This window comes from Protopterus annectens, chromosome 16.part0 (assembly GCF_019279795.1).
Source record: "Protopterus annectens isolate FY-2018-M chromosome 16.part0, PAN1.0, whole genome shotgun sequence".
NCBI classification, from domain to species: domain Eukaryota; kingdom Metazoa; phylum Chordata; order Ceratodontiformes; family Protopteridae; genus Protopterus; species Protopterus annectens.
The window spans coordinates 371,529,121-371,552,232 of NC_056750.1; the positions used below are offsets into that span (position 1 = coordinate 371,529,121).

The 23,112-nt window shown below is 39.3% G+C and overlaps 1 protein-coding gene across 2 annotated transcripts in view; it reads left to right on the plus strand.

Moving 5' to 3' along the window:
- NPDC1 (neural proliferation, differentiation and control 1) overlaps positions 1-23,112 on the plus strand; it is a 788,102-nt gene that overhangs the window by 387,995 nt on the left and 376,995 nt on the right. For both annotated transcript variants that reach the window (XM_044057822.1, XR_006362984.1), the window contains exon 2: positions 20,153-20,299. In XM_044057822.1, coding sequence (XP_043913757.1) covers positions 20,153-20,299 — 147 coding nt within the window. The remainder of the gene's footprint in view (positions 1-20,152; positions 20,300-23,112) is intronic.

The window sequence follows — 23,112 nt, forward strand, 5'->3', positions numbered from 1 at the left end:
ATGACTCAACCATCATCTGCTCAGCCCAGTCCCTACCCAAACTGCAAAATGTCACACAGGAAGCCTTTTCCTCTGTTGAAACTTGGTTATCCGATGCCCAATTAATAATCATCCCAATCAAAATTAAACCACTCATCTTCCAACCCACTAAACTTACTCAAAACAACTTTCACTTTAACATCACAGCAAAAGACAATACTACTATACACCCAGCAGAACACACCAAATTACTAGGAGTGGAAATAGACAATAAACTAAAATTTGACATTCACATATCCATGACCATAAAAAAGTCCACAAAAAACTAGGAGTGTTATACAGAAATAAGCAACTTTTCACCAAAGCAGCAAAGATTTCAGTAGCAAATTCCCACCTTATCTCCACCCTACTTTATGCCTCCCCAATATATACCAACCTAAGGCAATGCGATCTAAACATGCTAGTGACCTGCTACAACAAAATTGCCAAATTCACCACATGGGGCGTTCTACCGTAGTCACCACCGTCTCTCACTTGCTGAACTGGGCTGGCTTGAACTCCCTCACCTCCTTCAATGGTCTCAACTCACACTCTCCCACAATCTAGTAAACCATCCACTAAATATCCCATCCCTCCAGAATCTACTCCAACCCTATTGCACCACCAGACCACTAAGATCCAGCAACAAAAATCACTTGCAGATCACCAAAGCCCATAACTCTGCTGATGAAGCACTATTCTCTTGCGCCATATTATGGAACTCCCTCCCACCCACAATTACCTCCATACCATCATGCACCCATTTCAAAACTTTACTAAAAGCGCACCTAAAAACATGCTGGCTATGCCCTTACAACTCCCACTCTAATATCATCCACCCCATCCACCCACTACCTTTCTTTCCACCCCACTAACTTCCTTGATTATAGCAAGCTCGGATGCTCATAAGCCTACTACTTATTATACAGCAGGAACTTCTTATTGTAACAATTGTTAATGTCTGTTATGTACTTCGCAGATGATAAAGATTCTAGTTATCTACTGATGTACTATGTTCTTCATCTGTAACTATGTTTGTAATTGTTAATTACTATGTTAATCAAATTGTTAATTGCTATGTAAAGCCAATGTAACTACTGTCTGTATATTTTAACTGTGGAGCTTTTCTACCCTGACCTCTGCTGAAAATGGACCTGCGTCCAATCAGATACTCCCAGTTAACAAATGTAAATAAATAAATAAATAAATAAATAAATAAAAATCAGTGCCAGATCCTGGCTCAGTTTCTAGTGGGAGGGTAGGTGTGGGAACCATAGAGTGAGATTATCAGATGTGATGCCATTCTGTAGCCAGCACTGAAATTGTATTTGAATACTAATGAGAGGTGTAAGGGGTGCAGTCTGTTTTTGGACCTGGCAAGACACTTATCCACTTTCATCGTGCCTTGCTTTAGTAAGTTACTAGGGAATGGTAATTCTTTAGGCAGTTAAAAAATATAGTGAGACTAGCTAAAATTAGTTTTTTCTGTATCTGATTGAGTCTTTCCATCTGTGTTGTTTTTTTTTACATTTCCTGTGATTGAAACTCTGGTGTTTATTGTAAATAGATATGCAGTATTTTCATGTTTATTATTTATTATTAAATATATCTATACCTTTCATTGTATCTAGTCTTTTAGAAAATATTTAACATTTGAGAGTACTTGTATTTATTTAGTGGCACTGTAGCTCCACGTTCCGGAAAGTCTTGCTGCTTGGTTGAACACCACCATTTGTACAAGTATTAATATTAATAAGAGTAATTGGGTACCCTGGTAAGAACCTTAAAGCAGCTGGCTTCGGGTATTCTGGTGGCAGCAAATCTACCTGATAGTCTGGGTGGAGGTGGTAAATGCAGGTAAGCTGTGCCAGCCTTTCTCAGGTGGGTGGATGTGTGTAATCATCAAATCTCAAAGAGTGTATGTGTGACAGCTACTCTGAACAGTGAAACTGACAGCACTGATTTCACAGAGAGGGTGGTAGAGAACTTGGCTTGGAACATGCTGCTAAGGACTCAGCTGTATAATGGTCAGTGGAGAGTCTTATTTGGGGCCTAGAGAGGAAGGCCAAGATTAGTTTGTGCATTCTCTGTGTGCTCTTAAGGGAACCCGTACTTTGTGCAGAGGGCTGCATCTAAAAATACTATGTGTGTGTGTGTGTGTGTGTGTGTGTATGTGTGTGTCTGTTTTTCTCACAGTGAACATTTCCCACTATTGTTAGTGGTGAGGATTGAGGCTCCTTGATCACTGGCCTAGAGGAGGATGTCACAATAAGGCAGGAGTTGATCAGCCCATCTGTGGCCCATGTGGCAAGAGCTAATTATGGGATGCTGTCATTCAGACAGCTGTCAGGGATTTGTCTGTAACTCCCTAAACTTTACTATGACTGTCGGGACACTACTGTCCTCCATACTTGCACAGTACTGTACAAGTGTACATGCCTGGTTTTACCCTTAGTTTTTACTACTTGGCATACCAGTCCCTCCATCTTTTAACAGCTGTTGGCTTCCAACTAGTGCTGCTAATAAGTGCAGCAGTGGGACTAGTCACCTCCCCTTCCAACAATGGCCACTCACTCTTACCATTGTTTGCCCAACTACTCTGGCACTTGAGCCACAAGTAGTTCTTGGGTCATATGGATCATAGTTAAGGTTTTATTCCTCTATGCCATGAGGATAGGCACAGATGTGTAACAGACTTTGTGGTTGATTTGCACGGTATGGTTGCAGATATTCAGGCAAGCATTTGGCAATTACTACTGCAGGCAGATTGCAGTAACCTGTGTGCCTGAAGGGGGCAGTAGTTATTGGGAAGCAAAAGAAGTAGATGGCACAGTTGAGAGGCTTCCTTACCAGTGATGGTTTGTGTATGGTGTGGTCATATATTTTGCATTAGACTTAGGTGGATTAGTTGTGACATCTCAGGCTTGTGCATCGATAAACATTGCTGTGTGATCTTGACTGTTTGCACTCCCTGAAAGGTTTTGTTTGTGTGTGTATGTGTTTTCTTGCAGAATGCTAACTTTGTGTGACTAACTGTAATCCCAGCTCTTCTGCAGGTTGCTGTACAGGTGCAGTCTTTGCACTCCAAAATATCTTGTGTGGATACAGTTTGTTCACAACTGCAGGCTACTCTGAAGATGCATTCTGTACACTTCTGTGGAATGTTGTGTGGGTATGATCTGTATTCACAAAAAGGATTCTGTGTGAGGGTGTTTGTTCACTCCTGAAGGTTGTTTTGTGTGTGTGTGTGTGTGTGTGTGTGTGTGTGTGTGTGTGTGTGTGTGTGTGTGTGTGTGTGTGTGTGTGTGTGCAGTCTGTGCCCTCTTGCATATTGCTATTTGGGTGCAGTTTATGCACTTGCAGCATACTGTGTTCCTGGCTGTGTCCTTCTACAGGATGCTGTCTAGGTGTAGTCTGTGCACTCCTGCAGAATTCTGTTAGAATACTGCCTGTGCATGCCTGATGGATGTCTGGGCACAGTGTCTGTGTGATACTGTCCAGTACTGTATGAATACAGTCTATATGTTCTTGCAGAATGTTGTGTTGAGCTACTCTTTTCCAATTCATTTTGATGTATGAGGTCAATTTGTGCAGTTCTACAAGATGCAGTGTGAGTGCAATCTGTGCACTCCTGCAGGTTGTTTTTTTAGGTGTAGGCTATGTACTCCCTAGAGTTGTTTTGTGGACACAGTCTGTGCACTACTGCAGGGTTTTGTGTGGATGCAGTCTGTACATTCCTGCAAGATCTTATGTGGGTGCAGTTTGTGCACTCCTGCAGGATCTTGTGTGGATTCCATTGTGCACTAATGCAGGATCCTGTGCAGATGCAGTCCGTGCATTACTGTAGGATGCTGTGTGAGGATAGTTTGAGCACTTTTGCTGGAAGTGAGGGATAGCCTGTCAACTCCTTCAGGTTAAGTGGATGCAGCCTGTGTATGCCTGACAGAAATTGTGTGGATGCAGCATGCCTGTATCTGCCAGGTGTTGTGCAGGTACAGTCTGTAAGTTCTTACAGGATGTTGTGTGGTTGCATTATATGCTCTTGTGCAGTTTAATGTATGAGTTCAGTCTATGCAGTCCTGCAGCTTTCTGTGTGAACACAGTGTGTCCACTCCTGTAAGGTGTGTGTGTGTGTGTGTGTGTGTGTGTGTGTGTGTGTGTGTGTGTGTGTGTGTTTAAAAGGGTGCTTTATGGGTACATTCTGTTCAGTCCTGCAGATTACTTCCTGGATGTAGTCATTGAGTTCCTGTAGGATACTGTGTGGATGCAGTGTAACAGTCTTGTAGGATGCTATGTAGTGCAGTCTGTGCACTCCTGTAGGATGTGTGGGTGCATTCTGTGCACTTCTGCAAAATACTGCATTGGGTGCAGTATATGAACTTTTGGAAGATGCATCATGCAGTCCTGTGCCCTGTACATGTCTTCAGGTTTCCATACACACTCTGTGGATTCTGTAGAATATTAGCTTATGAGATTTGTCTTGTGTGGCCTTTTGGATGTTGATAATGTCATTAGGTAGTCAGTGTATCTAATATGTCTTAAAACACATTCGCAGCAGCAGCTGTTGTGTTTTGTTTATTACTACAACTGTGTGTATTGAAGTTGCAGCAGTTCCAGCATATTGTGACAGTTCTGCAACTGTGGAGTTGTTCCAGGCAAAAATATTTCCTACAAATTATTGCAAATTACAGTGGCTGATTTAATTTTGCACCACATTTGGAACATCTAGTTCCCTGCAAATAAGTGCAACGCCACAGGTAATAAAGCGCTTGCTCTTTTTCTATCATGCAGCTGCATGAGTCTGGAGCTTTATTGTGAACTGAACCATTATTGATAAATTGGGCATCATAGATCTGATCATTAGTTAAGTATTAAGAACTAAATGATTATAAACAAATGACAGATACTGATTATTTGCAAATGATGGACTTTGTCATTATTTATTTATAACTGACGCTGCACTCCATTCCAGTATAAAGACTATTTCATTGTTACAAATGACAGACTACACACTCTACCATTAGTTACAGGTTACAGATAAAATCAGTAACTATATATTATACACTTAAGCACTAGTCACGGATCGGAAATGGTCATTAGTTAGAGATCACACACACAGAAAGGGAATCCAGCTATTGTAATTTAAGATGGAAGTGCTCTACTGACTGTGAAACTGCTGTGCAAATTAGGCCTTTGCATGACAGTTACTTAAACGTAAATAGTTTTCTGCCTTTTTTGTTAAACAAATCATTTGGGAAATGTGATCTGTATTTCACTGCAGCTATATCTCATCTAATTCATTTTCCATTCTTTGTCTGGAATGTGCTTTCTAGAGGTTGTACTTAATATCCGTTGTTTTCAAGTTCTTTCTCTTCAGAGTTACAGTAATCCGAATAATTTTCTCTCTTAGTGTGGTTTTACATCATCTGATATAGTTCCTACGCATACTATATTGGTTAGTTTCTTTGTGGGTCATTCTGGTTAGTGTCTTGGTAGGCCGTACTGTCAACTACAATAAATACTGAAGCTACTACTAACCTAGCAATGCAGAGAACCTGGCCAAAAATACCCTAATAAACTTCCTTTTTTATGTTCTCTCGATAAAAGGAGGTTTGTAAATGTCATTTGCATCCATGTTTAGGTGAACTGTGGTGAGTTTAGATTTGTGTTTCATACTTCTAATGTACTACACTGCTTGTGTATTTATCTGCAGTTGTTTAAATAAAACACTGGAGCCAACACTGCTGTGATCATCATTCACATACTGCACAGAGATTGCAGCTCTAACCTTTCCCAGACATACTACCACATACCTGTGTATCCTGTTTCATTACTGGCACACCTAGTTGCATTTAGCTCCCAGAGGATTAATGCATATTGAGTGATGCAAACACAAAGTTAATCTTGACAACAGGTACAAGGGTTAAACATTCTATGCACTTGTTTGACAGGTACTTCTTTGTATTTGGAAGAAAAGCATAATTATTTCATTGTAATGTAGAAATGCCCTATAAAACTTGCCGAGGTGCTAGAGGAAATAAACTGTTAGTGTGGTTTTAGCCCCACGTATTTTTTTTCTTCTAGTTATTGTAGTGTTAACTTACAGTATTACCCTTCAGCCTCTTGTTATTGATAGTAATGTATGTGTCTTCCCCACCCTGTATGACAAATGTAGTCCAAAGGGTTTCCTGCAGTACTGGGGATGGTAACTTGGTATTTCTCCTGGCTTCTGTTCCACCAGCATCTATTTTGTTTCTTAGGGCTTAACAGTGCTTATAACTGCACCTGTACAGCTTTTATTTACTATGTGTAATGCTTAGAGTGGGTTTTCCCTTGAACCCACTGCATAAGACTTATTTCCTACACAGACAAAATGTGCAGTTGTCATTAGACCTCTTGTCTCCCTGGCCGAAACCTCAGTTAACTTATATCCTGGACTTGTGAAAGTGTTTTTGTAGCCACTGGTTATTAGTGTTCTTGTCAGTACCTCATCTGTCTCTCTCTGTCTGCTGAGAAAATTACGTACCTGGATTGATGGTTGGATGGATGGCAAACAATATTGACATTAGATGTGTTGTTGTTACATTTTTCAGTTCTTTAAAAGTTTAGTAAAGTGGGGTGAAAGGGCGACTGTATGTAAATAATGGGGATGTGTAATGTACATGGATAGAAATTACTTTGCTAAGTTTAAGTGGGCATAACTTTATAAATTAATGTATGGGAAGATATATATTATTATATTTGATTAGAACAAATTTGTATCCGAGGCATAATTGTATTCAAGTGTTATCTGTAAGGAAAATGTTGGGGGTTCAGTTTATATTGGAGAGTGCAAGACAATGAAAGTCTTGGAAGTGCAACATTTAGTTAAGGATAAGGGAAGTATTTATTTATTTATTTTATTTATTTAATATTTGTTTACCGAGAAAGTCCAACTGGGCCAGTGCCCATTTTCAGCGCAGGCCTTGGGAGAGAAGCTCCAGAAACAATGAGCAATTTACCAAAATTAAAAAAAATCATTAATTACATTGACGTTTATATACCATGCATGCATATTAATGGATAGTGTAGATATTTAAACATACAGTAGTTTAAAGCAGTGTAGCACAATAGAATGTGTCATAAACTTCCATACATATACATAGAATGGTTCTAAGCAGTACTACAGAATCAATATGGATGTAAGGTGTATATGAGAAGAAAAATATCCACAAGACAAGTGGACTTAATAAGTTGTATGATTCAGAAGGCACTATACTATAGGATGGTTAAAGGGGTAATTATTGTAGTGTGATTGTGCTGCAAATCAAGCAGAACTTGACGATGTAAGTCAAGTAGAACAGGGATGAAAGGTGAGAGGAGTTGTAGAGGAGGGAAAAAGGGAGCTTAGGTATTAAATAATAATGTGAGGGTAAGTATGGAAGAAACAAGAGAAGAACCAAGGTTAAGAGAAAGTGTGGTGTTGGGAAAAATTGGAGAAGGAGCAGTGAGTAATAGATTAGTTTAATCAAGTCGAAATAGGGGGATATGTTGGGTTTAGGAGGAGAGGAAGCGTAGAAGAAAAAGGGTCTATATTAGATGATTGAACTTCGAAAAGATTGTCATATGATCGACATCATTTGATCAAACTTTTAAAAGTTCGAACATCTAATAAAAAAAATAAACTTCACAAATAACCTACCTGAATGCTTTTAAGCAGGGGGAAGTCCCCCTGCACCCCCCCGCTCTTCAAATATACCAACTCCGAGATTGCAGTACAGTGCAGAAAAGGGAAATCTTTCCATTCCGCGCTGTACGGAGATCTCCATTAAAATGTTCAAACTTTCAAAAGTTTGATCATATGGTGTCAACCATATGAAGGTCAAACTTTTGAAAGTTCGAACATCTAATATAGACCCAAGAAAAATATCAGCTGGATACCATCAAAGGACAAGGTTTATTGGAGAGTTTCAGAAATATTACTGAAGATGGGTTTGCTGGGTGTTAATTAAAACAATGAGTGAGAAGGTCACTTAAAAAACAATCACTAAAAACAAAAATGAAAACTCCAGCAAAGCTAGAACTTCCACTGAGTGACCTCCCGTTATAACAGCCCTATGTTTCTAATGCTTAGTCAAACACTCTGCTTATGCTGCACTGATGAGGTCATAACAAGGCCAAAATATGCATATCCACAGCTTGTGGGGTTTGGCTTTATTGGCCTGAAATTGTCCATTAAAACGACGAAACAAGTCATGGGCATTCAGAATTGCCATTGGGCTGAAACACCTGATGTTCATAAGGTTCATTTGCATATATCCCATGTGCCTCTGATACAAGAGGTTTGTGAGGTCACTCAGTGGAAGTTCTAGCTTTGCTGGAGTTTTCATTTTTATTCTGGGTGTTAATTAAGGAAAGATCTCAAGTTAAGATAGGAACTGTGAAGCCAGAAAGTATTCAGAGTGTCTTGCAGGCCAGTGAGCCTGAGCAGTTGGGGGTTACTGGGGACATCTGTTACCCTCAAGTGTTCTAGAGCCCTGGTTCACTAGATGTGGCAACTGTTCAGAAGGAAATAAGCTTGGTAGTTAGGGGGGTGGAAGAGGGGAAGCTAGTACTTGAGAGGAATGAGGAGAAGGAAACAAAGGTATAAGCTTTATTACACTGCATTTGGGAGGGTTAACTAAAAGGAGAAAAGGATGTTTAGCAGAATCAGGAAGGAGGGGCTGGAGAGAAAGACTGCTGCAAGAATTTAAGGTGAAGAAAACAGGGTCAGTTAACCTGACAAGGAAAGAATTTGAGACAGCATTGAAGGAGTACAAAAAAGAGGCAGGAAAAAATGAGTTGCTAAGCAAATGCAAGACTGGAAAGGTGGAAGTGGTGGTGGGAAAAAAAGTAGAGAGGTGTGAGAATCAATGACAGAGAGGACAATGATAGGAATGTTCCACAGTCCTACGAGGGATGTGGGAGAGAGATTCAAATAAATGTTTGTTTGTGTAAACTGAATGAGGAAAAAACAGAGACAGTATAATGATAAGTGGATATTTTAATGCTGAACTAGAGTTTTGTGAGAGAGATATTGTAAGGAAGGTGTTTCACAATGGTTGTTGAAACATGTTTTCTGGAAATGTAACAGGTATATGATTAGTGACATACTAAGAATATTGCGAGCTAGTTTATTTTCGTGGGATGAGATTTGGCTAAGTATGAAAGACTAATCCCTGGTTAATAGGGTGATGGTAGCAGACGTTGTGAAAATTAAAAGTGAAGACATAAATATTGCGTTATGTTTATGCTGGGATTGTGTAGGGGTACACTCAAGGAAAGATAACAGATGAAGCTGTAACCCATGAACTTAGAGGTGACAGACCCTCTGTATGACCAGCATATACAGCTCCTGCTTAAATAGTTTCTGTCAGCAGTACACCTTCATAAGAGGACAAGAAAGCACATAGTGCATATGAAAGATTATCAAAGGAGAACCAGGAAACATCTAACTACTTACACATAGTGAAGATTTGAAAGTTTAAAAGTGCTAAGGGATGAAGTAATAGACCTGTGAAAGGAAGTCTACTGGGAAAAAGCCAAAAAGGTGTGAAAAAATGTATTTGGGGTAATGTCATAAAACGGTTGAGTGGACAAGAGACAAGCATGGCAGAATGAGTGAAAATGAAATACTGAAACACTGGAAAGTAAGAAGAAACAATGCAACATCACAAAAAGAAGCTATGTTTGGTTCAAAAACATCCAGCGAAAGTTAGTTGATAATTGAGGAAATGAGCAGGAACAGGGTGTGGGAAGAGGGTTCAAATAGGGAGGAGGGTAAGGCTAGGACTGAGGAAGGAAAATTATGTAATAATAATAATCTAATGAGATGAAAATGACTTTATTAGGAAGAAAAAGCCATGGAGTGACATTTGCTATTTTATTGTATTTAAAATTTTCAGATAGAAAATGTACTTTTATGCTTACAAATTCCCTTCAAATGCAAACTGAAAGTGTGCAATAAAATCACTCTAGCAAAAATAAAGTACTCAAGGGGTAACTGTAAAATGTATTATTGAGAAAGCTTGATTCTATGATTAAACATTGAATTTATGGTATCTGGCACAACAAAACAAAAACACAAGAACTCTTTGGCAGCTCGATTACATGACCAGTCCACATATGTAATAAGTCTTGGTGGTTGCTGAGACTGCTAGGTATAAAAATAACGTGAAATCTTCAATTAAAATAGTGACTCTTACTCAGAAGATGGTAAAGAAATATTTCCAAAGCAAGAGTACATTAACCTTAGTTAGTGCTTTGGAAGACCCTGCACCATCTCTGAGGCACTAATGTACGATTGCAGACTAGAACACTGAATGATACAAGGATTAGGTCCAAAACCTGTTAAATAGTGTGGCATTGTACAGAATTAAGCTTAGAGCAGCAAACTTGCACATCAAATAGCAATACCATAGCCTAGCCCTATATAACATCTTGTCCTTAATGCCAGAACCTTCCTTAGGAAAATCCTGTTAAAATCCAGTTCTTAATCCTAAATTGCCCACCCTATTACAGGACTGGACTACATGGACATGACATTTCCTAATGTCTCTGTGGCCAGTTTGGTAGAGTTTGGCTTCCTAAGGCAATGCAGCAACACACTAAAACACACTCCAAAAGAAACACCAGACATCACACATAAGCCTACACCCTGTAGTTCTCAAAAACAAAGCCCATAAGGCAAGCATAAACTTTACCTAACACTCTTGTCATTCTGTTACGCACAGGTGCTCCACTCACCATGGTACACAAGGAGAAGATAACAGTTACTTGCCACCCTGGAGCCAAGATCCACAGTATCACGTACACACACAAGTCACTGCACCCAGTTGCCAATATAATTCTGTCAGTCCATGTAGGTGTAAATGACCTGACATGTACCTTACTGGACTATATGAAAATTGACATAATGGATCCCTCAGAATATGTGCCACAGACAAGTACAAGCCTTGCATTGTGCAGCATCCTATCTTCAACAAGGATGATACCACAGTGGTGACATAAAATGATTGAGTTTAATAATTGGCTTAATTTCTGGTGTCACTCCAGGGGAATCCAGTAGCTGTTAGCATGGGAGGACGTGGTTAACAGAACATGTTGCTTTGCCAAGGATGGGCTGTACCTGTACCCCCTAGGCTTTCAGATATTGGCTAAAACTTTATCCAACTCATTAGAGCCTTTTTTTAGGTAATGACAAAAAGACAAAACTGCCAACACAATGAAAAAGTCTCCAAGCCTACCTTAAGGTGTTACTGCTCGGTGCTTGGAGCCTAAACAAAAAACTCCACACCCTTCAAGCCCTCCTCAGTCTGGAAGTTGCAAACATCTGTATGTTGAGAGTAATGGGGAATTGAGATGAAAACTTTCTTTTTGTATAAAAATGGGTCTTTCAGGTTTTTATGTGAATAAAGATTATGTACTATACTTCTTTGTGTAGTTATGCAAATGTTGCAAGAAATGCACTTCTATGCTAGCATTTTTGCTACACTTTAAAATGTACTCAAATTGTGTTTTTCTTGAAAATCGTTTAATAAAGCTGTTACTAAATGATGACAAACATTTGACTTTTTAAACTTCATATGCTTCAGAACATGCATGCTAATGCAAACACTATTATTCTAGCAGCTTTCTAAGTATATGAGATCCATAAATAAAATCTGTCTCTGATTTTGGACTTTCGTCCTCCATTATTTTTGAGGTTATATCTGATTCTTACACTAAGAGATTGAGAAACATTATTTTTACATGCCAGTCAAATGAGATTTGCAAGGCATAGTGTCTGTAACTGTGTTGGGTGGGTGGGGTTATTTGTGGATGAAGTTAGGTTTACCCTCTGTTTGTTGACTCTGTTAACCACCTGACTTTGCAGTACTAATGAGCATTTGTGTAAAGTAAGTTAAAATATGTGTGGCTGTTTACGTGAAGTAATGTTTTCAACAGTCCTTGATTTTATGTAATTTCCCAGATTTGCACATATTTTTGTGTGCTCCTTATAAAGTCTGTAGCATCTGACAAATCATTGAGGACTGTGGTCACTAAGTAATGACAGAAATTTGAGTTTCAGATTTCTTGTCATTCAGAAAATGCATGTTAATGCAAAAAGGTGTTATTCTAGCAAACTTCTAAGCATGTAAGGGAAATCTGTCTGTAATATGGGGCCTTTGTCTCCAAATATTTTTTTACTTTGTCCCGGATTTGTGTGCTAAAAAGTTGTGGGATATTTTTTATCACCATCAGATAGGACGAATAGAGTGAAGTAGAAATAATTGCTGGGTGAAGGTTGGTGGCTTTCCATGGATGAAAGTAACTCGCCTTCTTGTTTGCTCAATTTAAATATCCTGTCTTTGCAGGGCTAGTTCTCTTTTGTATGGATTTTACCACTATCAGATATTTGAGGTATACACAGTCAACATTGAAGCTATAATTGCCAGGTATGGAGATGTCTGTGAATGAGAATGGCTGAGCCTGGCTATCGTGATCAGGTTAAACAGTCATTAGTATGGCTTTGCACGTCTACTGTGTATTTGTGAAAATCAAGTTGGGATACTTTTATTGTTGCTGTTTTAATTACACTTGGGCACTTGGGGTATATACAGCCAAATGGGTGTAATTAATGGGTAAGATCATTGGCGGATTAATCATTACAACTGTTCAAGTGATCTTGAATCAAGAAGATGAATCCAAACGATCCAAAAGGATACAAGTATTTATGCATAGTCCAAAAAATGTGAGGGAGGGGGTTGAAAACTACCCATGTCCTGATTTGCACTTAATCTGACACTGAGGGTGATAAGGAAGAATAGAGCAGCCTAGTCCCACTGCAAGTTTGGTTTTCATCCAGAAACATTCAGTTTAGGAGAAGAGAGCCAGGTTAACTCAGCTGGTGAGAAATGCAATATAAGATAAATAGAAGTTCTTTTTAGCCTTGACTAAAAGAAACAGAGCTTGAGCACCACCAATAATAGTCAAAGTCACCAGTCTACTAACAACTAAATGTACATGGACTAGTCTCCGTTGGTGTACTCCATGATAGTCCCAAAGTGGATCAGGTTTGGATGGAGGGTGTCCTCCAGTGGCAGTATTCAACGAAGTGGCACAGGGAATACCAAATTAGTGCACACAAGACAATCTGTGGCTATAGAGGAAAGGAGGGATAGCCTTAAATCTACAATCCTTTGCAGTTTGCAAGAGAGTCTGTGTAGCTGACCTTTATTTCAGATTTGCAGCACAGATGTATGGAACCTAATCAGTGTGTCTCTCTCCTCAAACATTGCTTTAAGGAGGGGGATGTTCAGAGCACCTACAACACTGAAGTATTTTTTAGTATCCTTTGTAGTTTATAAGAGAATCCCTGCAGATGTTTCATTTCAGTTTTGCAGCAGGAAGTCATGGAGATTGACCACTGCCTCCCCTCAAAACTTGCTGAAAAGGCAGAGATGTTTGGAGTACCTACAGCAGGGTAGTCTTGTTAATGAACTTTGTCAGCCGTCTAAGAGGCGTCCTATAACTAAGCTTTATTTAAGATTTGCAGCAGGGAGTTGAGGACCCTTACTAGTAACTCCTTCATCATAATTTGTTGAAAGAGCAGGAGTGTTTGGAGTGCCTAAAAATGAGGAGTATTTCAGCAAATGTGCAAACATGTCTTTAAAGGTGAGTGGCATGATAAAATCTTAGGTTAAGGCTTTGTTAGCAACTTATTTAACCTGTAGCCAGTATACCTGGCTTCCTGTTTCATTAATGAAATGCTGACTGGGCATTTTTCTGCTGTTTCTCCTGTTCATTTTCCATTTTCTGTGCATGTGGGTGCATGTGTGTTCATTTTCAGTTCTTGCTGCATAATGTTCATACATGGATATATGTCTTTTTTTTCTTTCCTTCAGCATAGTGTTTGCATGCATGTGTACTTTTCCTGTTCCTTTTTGTGGTGGTCGTATCTGTTCATTTCCCATTGCTTTTGCGTGTTTATTTTTGTATTCCAGAAATTGGGCTTTGTTGTCAGAATCATTGCATTGTTGGGTGTAGTACAGATGAAGTGTGCTTAAATTCTTGGTAGGGATGGAGGTGTCAGGAAGTTGTTACAAGTGGCAATTAGCCTATTTAGCTAAAGGGGTACAGAGCTGATGTGGGTGAGTTGCATGAAATACTTATACATATGTAGATGGGAAGGAGAGTATATTGTAAGGAGAGTATATTGTAAGGGGAGTTGTTCAAGTGTTCACTAGGAAGGTACTTTGATCACAAAGGCGCTTGCTTGTAAGTGTGGCGCACATTTTGGGTTTGATTCGCTAATATCCTGCTGAAGAATACTGTGCTGCATATTTAAGACTGGTGTGAGGTACATTGCAGATTACTTTTTCTGTGCTGAAAATAAGTGAGGTTATTGTTTATCCAAATAGCTCAAATTATGGTGGGTCAGTATTTTTCTAGATGCCTTTAGATTAAAGTGATGGTACCTGAGCACTGTTTTAGAGCTGTAACTTCAGGTAGAGATAGTTTTAAAAAATATATATAGTTGAGAAAATACAGTGTACATTATAGCCATTCAGTCTGTCTGTCTCATCACATGAAGGTCCCTTTCAATTTGTCACTTTCTGTACCTTTTCCTTCTCCTCCGCACTTCACCATGATGAATTTAATGGACTTGATGTGGAATCCATTACTCTCTTGATATAATGATTTCTTCTGCCTTCCATCCTGTAATTCTCAGAGCTAGTTTAATGTAATGCTCTATGATTGCCTCTCATCCTTAAGGATCTTAAGACAGCTAGTCTTATATTCCCATGGTAGTTTTTTTCAGCCCATGTATTTTGTGTTTGAGTAACCCAGATGCAGGCAGTAAAAGGATGCTGGGGTATTTACATGCTAGCCCTATCTATGAAAGATGGAGATGCTAAACTGGAGGGAGGATGAGTTTTGGATTTTTCATCCAGTAATACGAACTATGTTTGAATAGAGTAAAACAAGTACTTTGCTTTATGTGGACTGAATGACTGTTCCATAGAAGTGGTCTTCTCTGTAATACATGCCTATCCTTCCAATATGTCCTATTTATGTTGAACGAAATTGCGATACTTTGAGCTAGACTTTATGCTATTATTATACTTGTGAATGTATAATGGCTCTGATAGGATAGGGTTGTTTGAGGCTCTGTATGCAGGGTAGAAGTTGCTTCTTAGTAGCCTGTATGATACCAAGAACAAGGATAACGCTTTGATTTCTCACTTAAAAGCCTAAATTATAAAAATTACGCAGATTATCTCATTGTCATTCCATTTGTGACAACTGTTTGGGCAGGTACCTAAAGGGGCTTCTTATTCAATGATCAGTCTAATGACAGCTGAGTACAGGGGAATGATGCTAGCCCTTGACATCACACCCTTAGATATAAGCTGTACAATGAAAAAAGTCTTCCTCATGATATTGGATGCATAGTGATCAAAATGGAAGTCATGTTTGCCAAATGATAATGTTGCAAATTTCTTGGCATTTCATTTTTAGTCCATGTTTTCTTGCAGCAGCCTTTTGTTTTGGAAAGTCCCTGTTGGAGGAACTTGGTGTCCTCTGGGGAGTTTATGATGGCATAAAGCTCACAGTTATCTGCAGTCTTGGTCAGACATGAATCCTTATCATTTTCTTTGAACTAAGAGAGGTAAATTTCAAAGAGGAGTGACCCAAGAACCGAACCCTGGGGTACAGTGCTAGTGGCAGATCTCTTGGAAGAGTTAGAGCCACACACCCTAATTTCCTGAATTCTGTTTGTGAGCAATTTTGCTATCCAGCAAGTTTCATTGGGATTTACACTGAGTTGGCTGAGTTTATGCATGATGCCTGAATGTAGTATGATTTGCCCTCATCTGTTGCTTCAGCAATCTTCTTAAAGAAGTCAAAATCTTCTTAAAGAAGTCAACCAAGTTAAGTAGGCTGGATCTGCCCTTAACAAATCTGATCTAGCTTGGTTTGAGAGTTGGTAAGTTGCATGTGTACTTTGTTAATTCTGAAATGATCCTTTCCATAGCTTTATAGATGAGGTTGGTCAGGCTTATGGATCTTTAATTACCTGGGTCCACTGACATCCATCCCATCTTTATGCTGAGGGATGACTGTTGCAGTCATTCATTCATCCAGCATAAAGCCTGTGCGGAGGCTGATATTGAATAAACCTGTACAGGGGGTCCGACAAGTCTTTTTTCAGGCTAACCAGTAGACAGCCCAGTATGTTATATGGCTCCATGGAAGTAGTATTCTCGGCCTTGGGGAGTGCCTTGAGGATGTATTCTTGGGAGATGTGAGGAGGTATAGATTCAGGTATATGATCCGTGAATACAGGAGGGGCGAAGGGATGGAGTTTGAGCCAAATGTACCTGCTAGTAGATTGCCTATGTTATCTGGGTCTGAGGATGTGATAGCATTTAGTATTAGGTCTGCATAGTTTTGGGCATTATTTCTGAGGTTTCTAACATATTTAGAGGACTGTGTGGTTATCCCTCACCTGGATGGCTATTTTTAACTCACATTTATCGTTGATGAGGATTTGGATATTCCTGTTTGGCTCTTAAGATGCTAAAAATGTTCTTGCTAAATTTATTTTTGTGTGCAATGAGTTTTTTCTTTCATTATACAGTCTTTGTGTATATTTAGCTTGAAATACTGCTCCCTAAGTTTATGCTCCCCCCTCAGATGTCTGAAGACTTTGTGGCAGTCTTCCGTCCCTTGATTACCCCCAGGTAGAACAGCTTCGGTTTCCTGTACCTTTATTCATATGACTTGCATTGTATTCCAGCCACCATGAGCATATTTAGCATTCCAGTATCTTTTTACAAGCATGATCTCTGGAGCCATATCAAGTAACAGCAGATGTGTCTTTCTGTAGGGTGTGATAATTTTCTTTTAAGGACTAACCTTTTTCCATAATAGCCTGCAGGTTAGTATTCTATGTGGCACTTCTGTGAGCTGCTCATCCTACCTATTACAAATAGCTTTCAAATTTCATTCTGTGTTTATTTTCTTTATACACTTATTACTGACATATATTTTTTGTTATTTTGTAATCTGCTTTTCCACAGGTGCCTTATTTCTGCATAGCCCCAGTACAAAACACAAGTTTATATACATTTACATCTTATGAAATGGTTGTTAGTAAAATAAGTAAAAAAACAATATGCTGTAGATGCAGCAGTTGTAAGGGACAGTGTCTTGCAGTCCTGTTAAATGCAGTTTATATTTACACTGGTTACAGTACGCAGTTTGCATTGGAGGTTCACTGCGTATGGGTATGTTGGTGAGTAGAATGGATTATGTGAAGACAGTTTAATCTCTGAAGAAAGATTTTTTAGTCAGCAGCAAATTCTGAAGTCAATTCCATTCCAAGACATCTGTCCTTTGTCCTGAGACACCAACATTTGTACTCAAAGTCCAACCAAGTCCTTGTCTTCCCCCTCCTGTTGTTGGCCTCCAGCCCTAATCTCCATTCGTTCTCCGATAAACTGACTCTCACTGCAGCTGCTGTTATATGTTTGAATGAGATAATTAAAAATTGCTCCTTGTGGAACTCTCCATGTGAGACACCATTTGAAACTTCATTTTAAAGCTGATCCTTTTTTTCTGTATGCCATTCAATTTGGAAGGTAGGAAAACAATTTTGAAGTGCCAGGTTCCTGACTTTAGAGAAGGCTGGGATCAATGCATGCATTCATGTAAGAGCGTAGATCCAGAAAGGTTTTATTTATTTTTTTTGTAGAGATGGTACATTGTCACCTGAGCTGTTAAATGTGGTGGATAAGTCTTTAATTCTGCAGTTTAATGAGTAGTTTCCTTTCACAACCCTTTTGCTCTCATGATGTATTACTTATCCATCGTGTTTAACGGTTGTATTTCAGTTGTTATGTATAACAAGGATTTAATGCTTTCCTTTTCTTTTAGCCTAAATAGGTTGTGGCTGAAAAGGGGGGCCCTAGGGTCAAGTCCTTTTGCCTCTAACTAAATATATAATGAACGATATTGCATTTCTGTGTAGGGAGGGGATTGTTTCATATGTAGAGCTGCCAGATTCACAGTACAGGAGGTGTTTAATATAGGAGATGTTGGTTAGACGGTTTTATGTAAATAGAAAGTACATTGATTTGAAGAGGGAATTGTTTGTGTGGGTAATGTCCACATTTGCAGAAGAAATGGTGCATCACATGTCAGACGTTGGTAGTTTATGTGCTAGGGCAGTTATCCAATGCACCCTGAAAAATGATGACTAAGGTTTGTGCAGGGTCTGAGTTTGTAATTTACCATGTTCTTGAAACAGCCAAACTATTCTGAACGCTGCTAAACCTTCAGTCTCCATGGAAATCGGATTCTGGACGTTCAAAATGACTTTCTTTGAATATGCTTTTCTCTGTTGTGATAGACTGACACCCCATGATAGTTGTGAAACTATTCTCTCTGCTTTCCACTCACTGAATGCTACTATAAGATTCAGACTCTCCTGTCCCTGAGTTTCAAAAGGTGGGTAATCAGAAAATGAATAAACAAAGGCATGCATTCTCTAGTTCTTTCCTAGCTCCACTCTTCATTTGCTTCCTTCTCTTCTTCCTCTACACTGCAACAACCACCTGTTTCACAAGGCTAAAAAATTGGTGCTGCTTGCAGTGTGTCTCCATGTTCTATTCCTGACTCATCAAGGCTAGCTACCGAAGCCTTTCTCATCGTTCTTTCCGTCCACTTTTCAGAGCTCCTCCAGTGATTATACAAGACCCTTCCAGCAATGTTGGGCTCAGGTAACTGTTCCTGTTGTTGTCTGAATGCATGAGGCTGTTACTTCAATCGAGGGGAAAGTCTCTCTGTCTCTCTCTGTCTCTATCTCTCTCTGTCTCTCTCTCTCTCTATATATCTGTCTCTCTCTCTCTCTCTATATCTGTCTCTCTCTCTCTCTCTCTCTCTCTCTCTCTCTCTCTGTCTCTCTCTCTCTCTCTCTCTGTCTCTCTCTCTTTCTGTCTCTCTCTCTCTCTCTCTCTCTGTCCGTCTCTCTCTCTCTGTCTTTCTCTGTCTCTAACTCTCTCTCTCTGGTCATATAACTTGACCTCCTCTTGCCCTACTTCTCTCTATGTAGGTTGCTCTGACTCTACTTTTCATTCTGATTGTTGCAGCATGCCAGCTCAGATACCCACTCTGTATATAAAGCATGTATATAGAGTGTTTTGCCACTCACTCTGTTTATAATGTCATGCATCTATCGTTATAATACCTTCAAGCTAACTCTGATACTCCCTTTATATATGTATACACGTATATATGCTGCATTTTGACTTTCACTTTGTATATACTGTCATGTATCTATTGTGTTTACCCTGGACTGAGACTGAAATAGGTCCAGTGGGATCAGTGCTCTACCCAGGTTAAAAAATAAAAAAAAGAGGAGGGAGGCTACACTGAAAGTGAAGGCTGCTTGTATTTGTACAGAAACAAAAGCTACAGATGGGAACTATTCCATTGTTGGTGTGTGTGTGTGTATGTTTGAGGGTGGCACTGTTAATGGTAGGTGTATGGTATGGAAAAGGAAGCAGTCTGTCACTCAGCATTTTCAAACTATTTATCTAGTCACTTATAACTGAGCCATTGTTTTCAGTAGCTAGGATAGCTTCTTTGCTGCACACGACTAATGATGATATAGATATTCTGGGATTGTGAAGAAAAGTGTAAAAATTAAGGGATATGTAAGAAATGTGACTATAAGTTTTAAATATAGGTTCATAAGTAAGTATAAGGTTATCTGTCTTTGTGGGCCATTTTAAGCCTAGCCAGTTTCCCTTTCAAAAGTGAAAATCAAATCCTGTACTTTGCATCTGTGAGGTAAACACCTTTACCATTATGCCAACCCCCTTAAGGTCATACTAGGCTATCAGACTGCAGACTATTATAAGGCTAGCCAATATCCAGAGGTCAGAATCAAACCCTGTACTTTGCATCTGTAAGGTTAAGACTGTAACCATTATGCTAGCCCTCTTCCCTTTGTGAATATGAACAGATATATGTAGATATCCAAAAAACAAACAACGGCTTATGTATTATAATAGTGAAAGTTTCTCTTAATCAGTTCCCTTCGTATTTTCCTCTCTTCCTACAGGTAACTCCTGTCCTGGAAAGTTGAACTGTGCACTACTACAGAAGCGAACACCATGCTCATCTGGTTCCAGTCGTTGTGGGGCGTGTATTGACCCCCTTGTGGAAGATAAGAATCAAGTCTGTGTAAAGCGGAAGAAAAGGCAGAGCGGTAAGTAGTAACAGCGTCGGAGAACTGTTTAAAGTGCTTACATGAGACTGCACTGTAATGACTGACATGCAACATTTTACAGGTCCTAGGACACAGCAGCTGCATGTTTCTACCACTCTCTCATAACAAGGGCCATCACTTTACATCACTGGAAAGAACAACCTAATTCTGTAGTAGAGAGCTGGCTTATTTGTCCCTTACTGTGTAGATATTAAACTGCGCTAGTAGGCAGAATCCCATCCCCCAATGCAGTGACAGACCAGGCATCAGTGCTGAGATGGCACTCACTCACTCTTCATAGTCTCCGTACTAGAGAACAGCTTGTAAGCATACCTTTGTTGACATACCCCAGTACTAAGACATAGCTTACAAAGTGAAGTCAAGAGCTTCCTTAACCAATCATTAGTAGCTTGGTGTTCTTTATCAGAAAGCAAACTGCTACTGATTGTTGTAGATAACAAACCCTAGGTATGGCTGATTGCTTCAGTTAACTAAATCATAACTGCATGTGATACAGTGTGTAATAGTGCAGTTTCAGAATAACGAACACTTCCATTGCAAGTGCAGAAACCATTACTGTGATGTCTGTTTAATGATCTGTTCAAGCGAATCTTTATTGGCTATGGTGACCTTTTTTCTTGCAGTGTTTAATGTTTTTTGTGCACCCAAATGTGATGTAATCTTTCTTTCCTAGGTCTTTCCCCTCCCAACCTAATGACCATCAAGGCTGTATGTCCTGCTGACCCATTCATTTTCCTCCTCTTCTCTTTGTCCAAGGACATCAGAACAGGGAGGCAGGAGTTAGAGGTCATAGCCGTTATGTGGTGGTATCAGGAGTGTTTGTATGCTTTCCTACTCTACCCCCACCCTCATGGCAGTTGGTAGATGTACAGCCAAATTGGACAGTACAGTCCAGGCCTGCTGGTGTCTATATACATGAGTATACATACTTTGAAATCCTGTTGCAGTGTGATATGTGTTGTTTAGTAGACCAGAATGCTTGTATTCGCCCTTGTGCTGCTTCACCAGGTGGCAGTGTTGGACTGCTGAATGGCTGCCTTCACCTGGATGAGCAAGAAAGTCTTCAGCCACTTACTCATATCCCTTGGTTGGCTCCTCCAGCAGGTATTCTAATGTGGGTCACTGGAGGACTGCAGTTATGTCTTCACCACTGTGCACCATGTAGTCAGATGATTGTGATGTAATTGTTTTTTTTTTTTTGCCGGATGCGTTCTCTGCACATGATAGTGATGCACTCTGCTCTGTTTTTGAGTTTTACATTATTTTACTCCACTGAGTAACTGTAACTGTTACAGTAATACGCTGCTAACTACATAATCATTAAGTCTTTCTCCAGCGCATGCCTCATGTTTTCTTTGAGACTGACTGATATGGCCCTCCTGGAATAATGAGGTGCGGCCTGCGGGAGGGTATCGGCAAGGCCAGAACAATAATAAGAATCAGTGACATTGGAAGAGGTTTGAATCTGTATATTCCATTATCCCACGGTAGAAGGCTACTAATGCAAGAAATGCATGTCGTTTTGCACTGCACTGCACAATAATGCATTTGTAATTTTACTGCATCTGAGGATGGTGCAATACTAACCAGTATGATTTAGAGGTAAGATGGAAGCCGAAAGATGCACACATTTTAAATTAGATTACTACACTGTGTTCTCCACAGCAGTTGTCTGCAGAATGAAAGGGCATGAATAAGAGAGGTCCTTGTACTATTGTAAAATATTAGGTAACCATTTGAAATGTTAGGACCCAGTAGAATGAATCCTGAAATATGGAGAATGAATTGGCAAAGAACGGACATACATGTATATATGTGGTAAATGTGTCCCCTAACACAAAATTACAAAAATGCCAGCTTGTAGGTATAATACAAAACTATTTTAGAGAACATATGAACATCATATGTATAAATCTGTGCAACAAGCAATATATACAATAAAATTTGTCCAATAAAACCCAAAATGTCTTGGAACAAACAGTAATTAATATCAGTGCTATAAAAACTTACATAGAAATGAAAAACAAGGTCATAGTATACACCTCATTAAAATAAAACGTCTGCTTTAAGTTTTAAATAACTGGTAAGGGACACCATATCGTTCAAACCTGGGCTAGTAGTGGCATTAACTCTGAGTTGCCACATAAGTTCTTTAAATTCAAGGAACCAGTCACTGGGTCCCCCTGTCTCATCCATTACTACCCATTCCAGAATGATAAACTTGAAATTATGGTTTGGAAATGTATTAATGTGCCTTGCCAGGGCATTTTTGGTGTTGCCTTTAGTTATATCATATGTATGCTGATAAATATAATACATTTTTTATAGTGGTGCTAAGTAATGGCCTTTATTTTAATTTACTGGTAAAGAAACAATTCTGAAAACAAGGGAGTCTATGTCTTTAAACATTTGTATGCTTAATTATTCAATTATTCAATTGTATTTAATCAGTGGCTTAATTGTTGTATGTATAAAAGGATGGTCTTGCTGACTGTCGGGTATTCTGAAGAAGTCAGTCCTAATATTTGACAAAAGCGCTTAATAAATGTTATTCCTGTGTCCTGCTCCATTTTCGTGCCTTTTGTTACTTGGTGTTTTTCTACAAATTTCCAGCCTGATGTTTAAGCATAGGTTAGCATATTATTGCCTTTGTCCCATCTAATATACCAGAATAATGAAGATTTCCATCTTTGCTGCCGCTTAAAAACGTTGTAATTTTTCCTCATGTATTCATCTGTAATACACCGCTCTCTCAGTACATGAAGATTTTACGTCATGCATATACTTCAGTA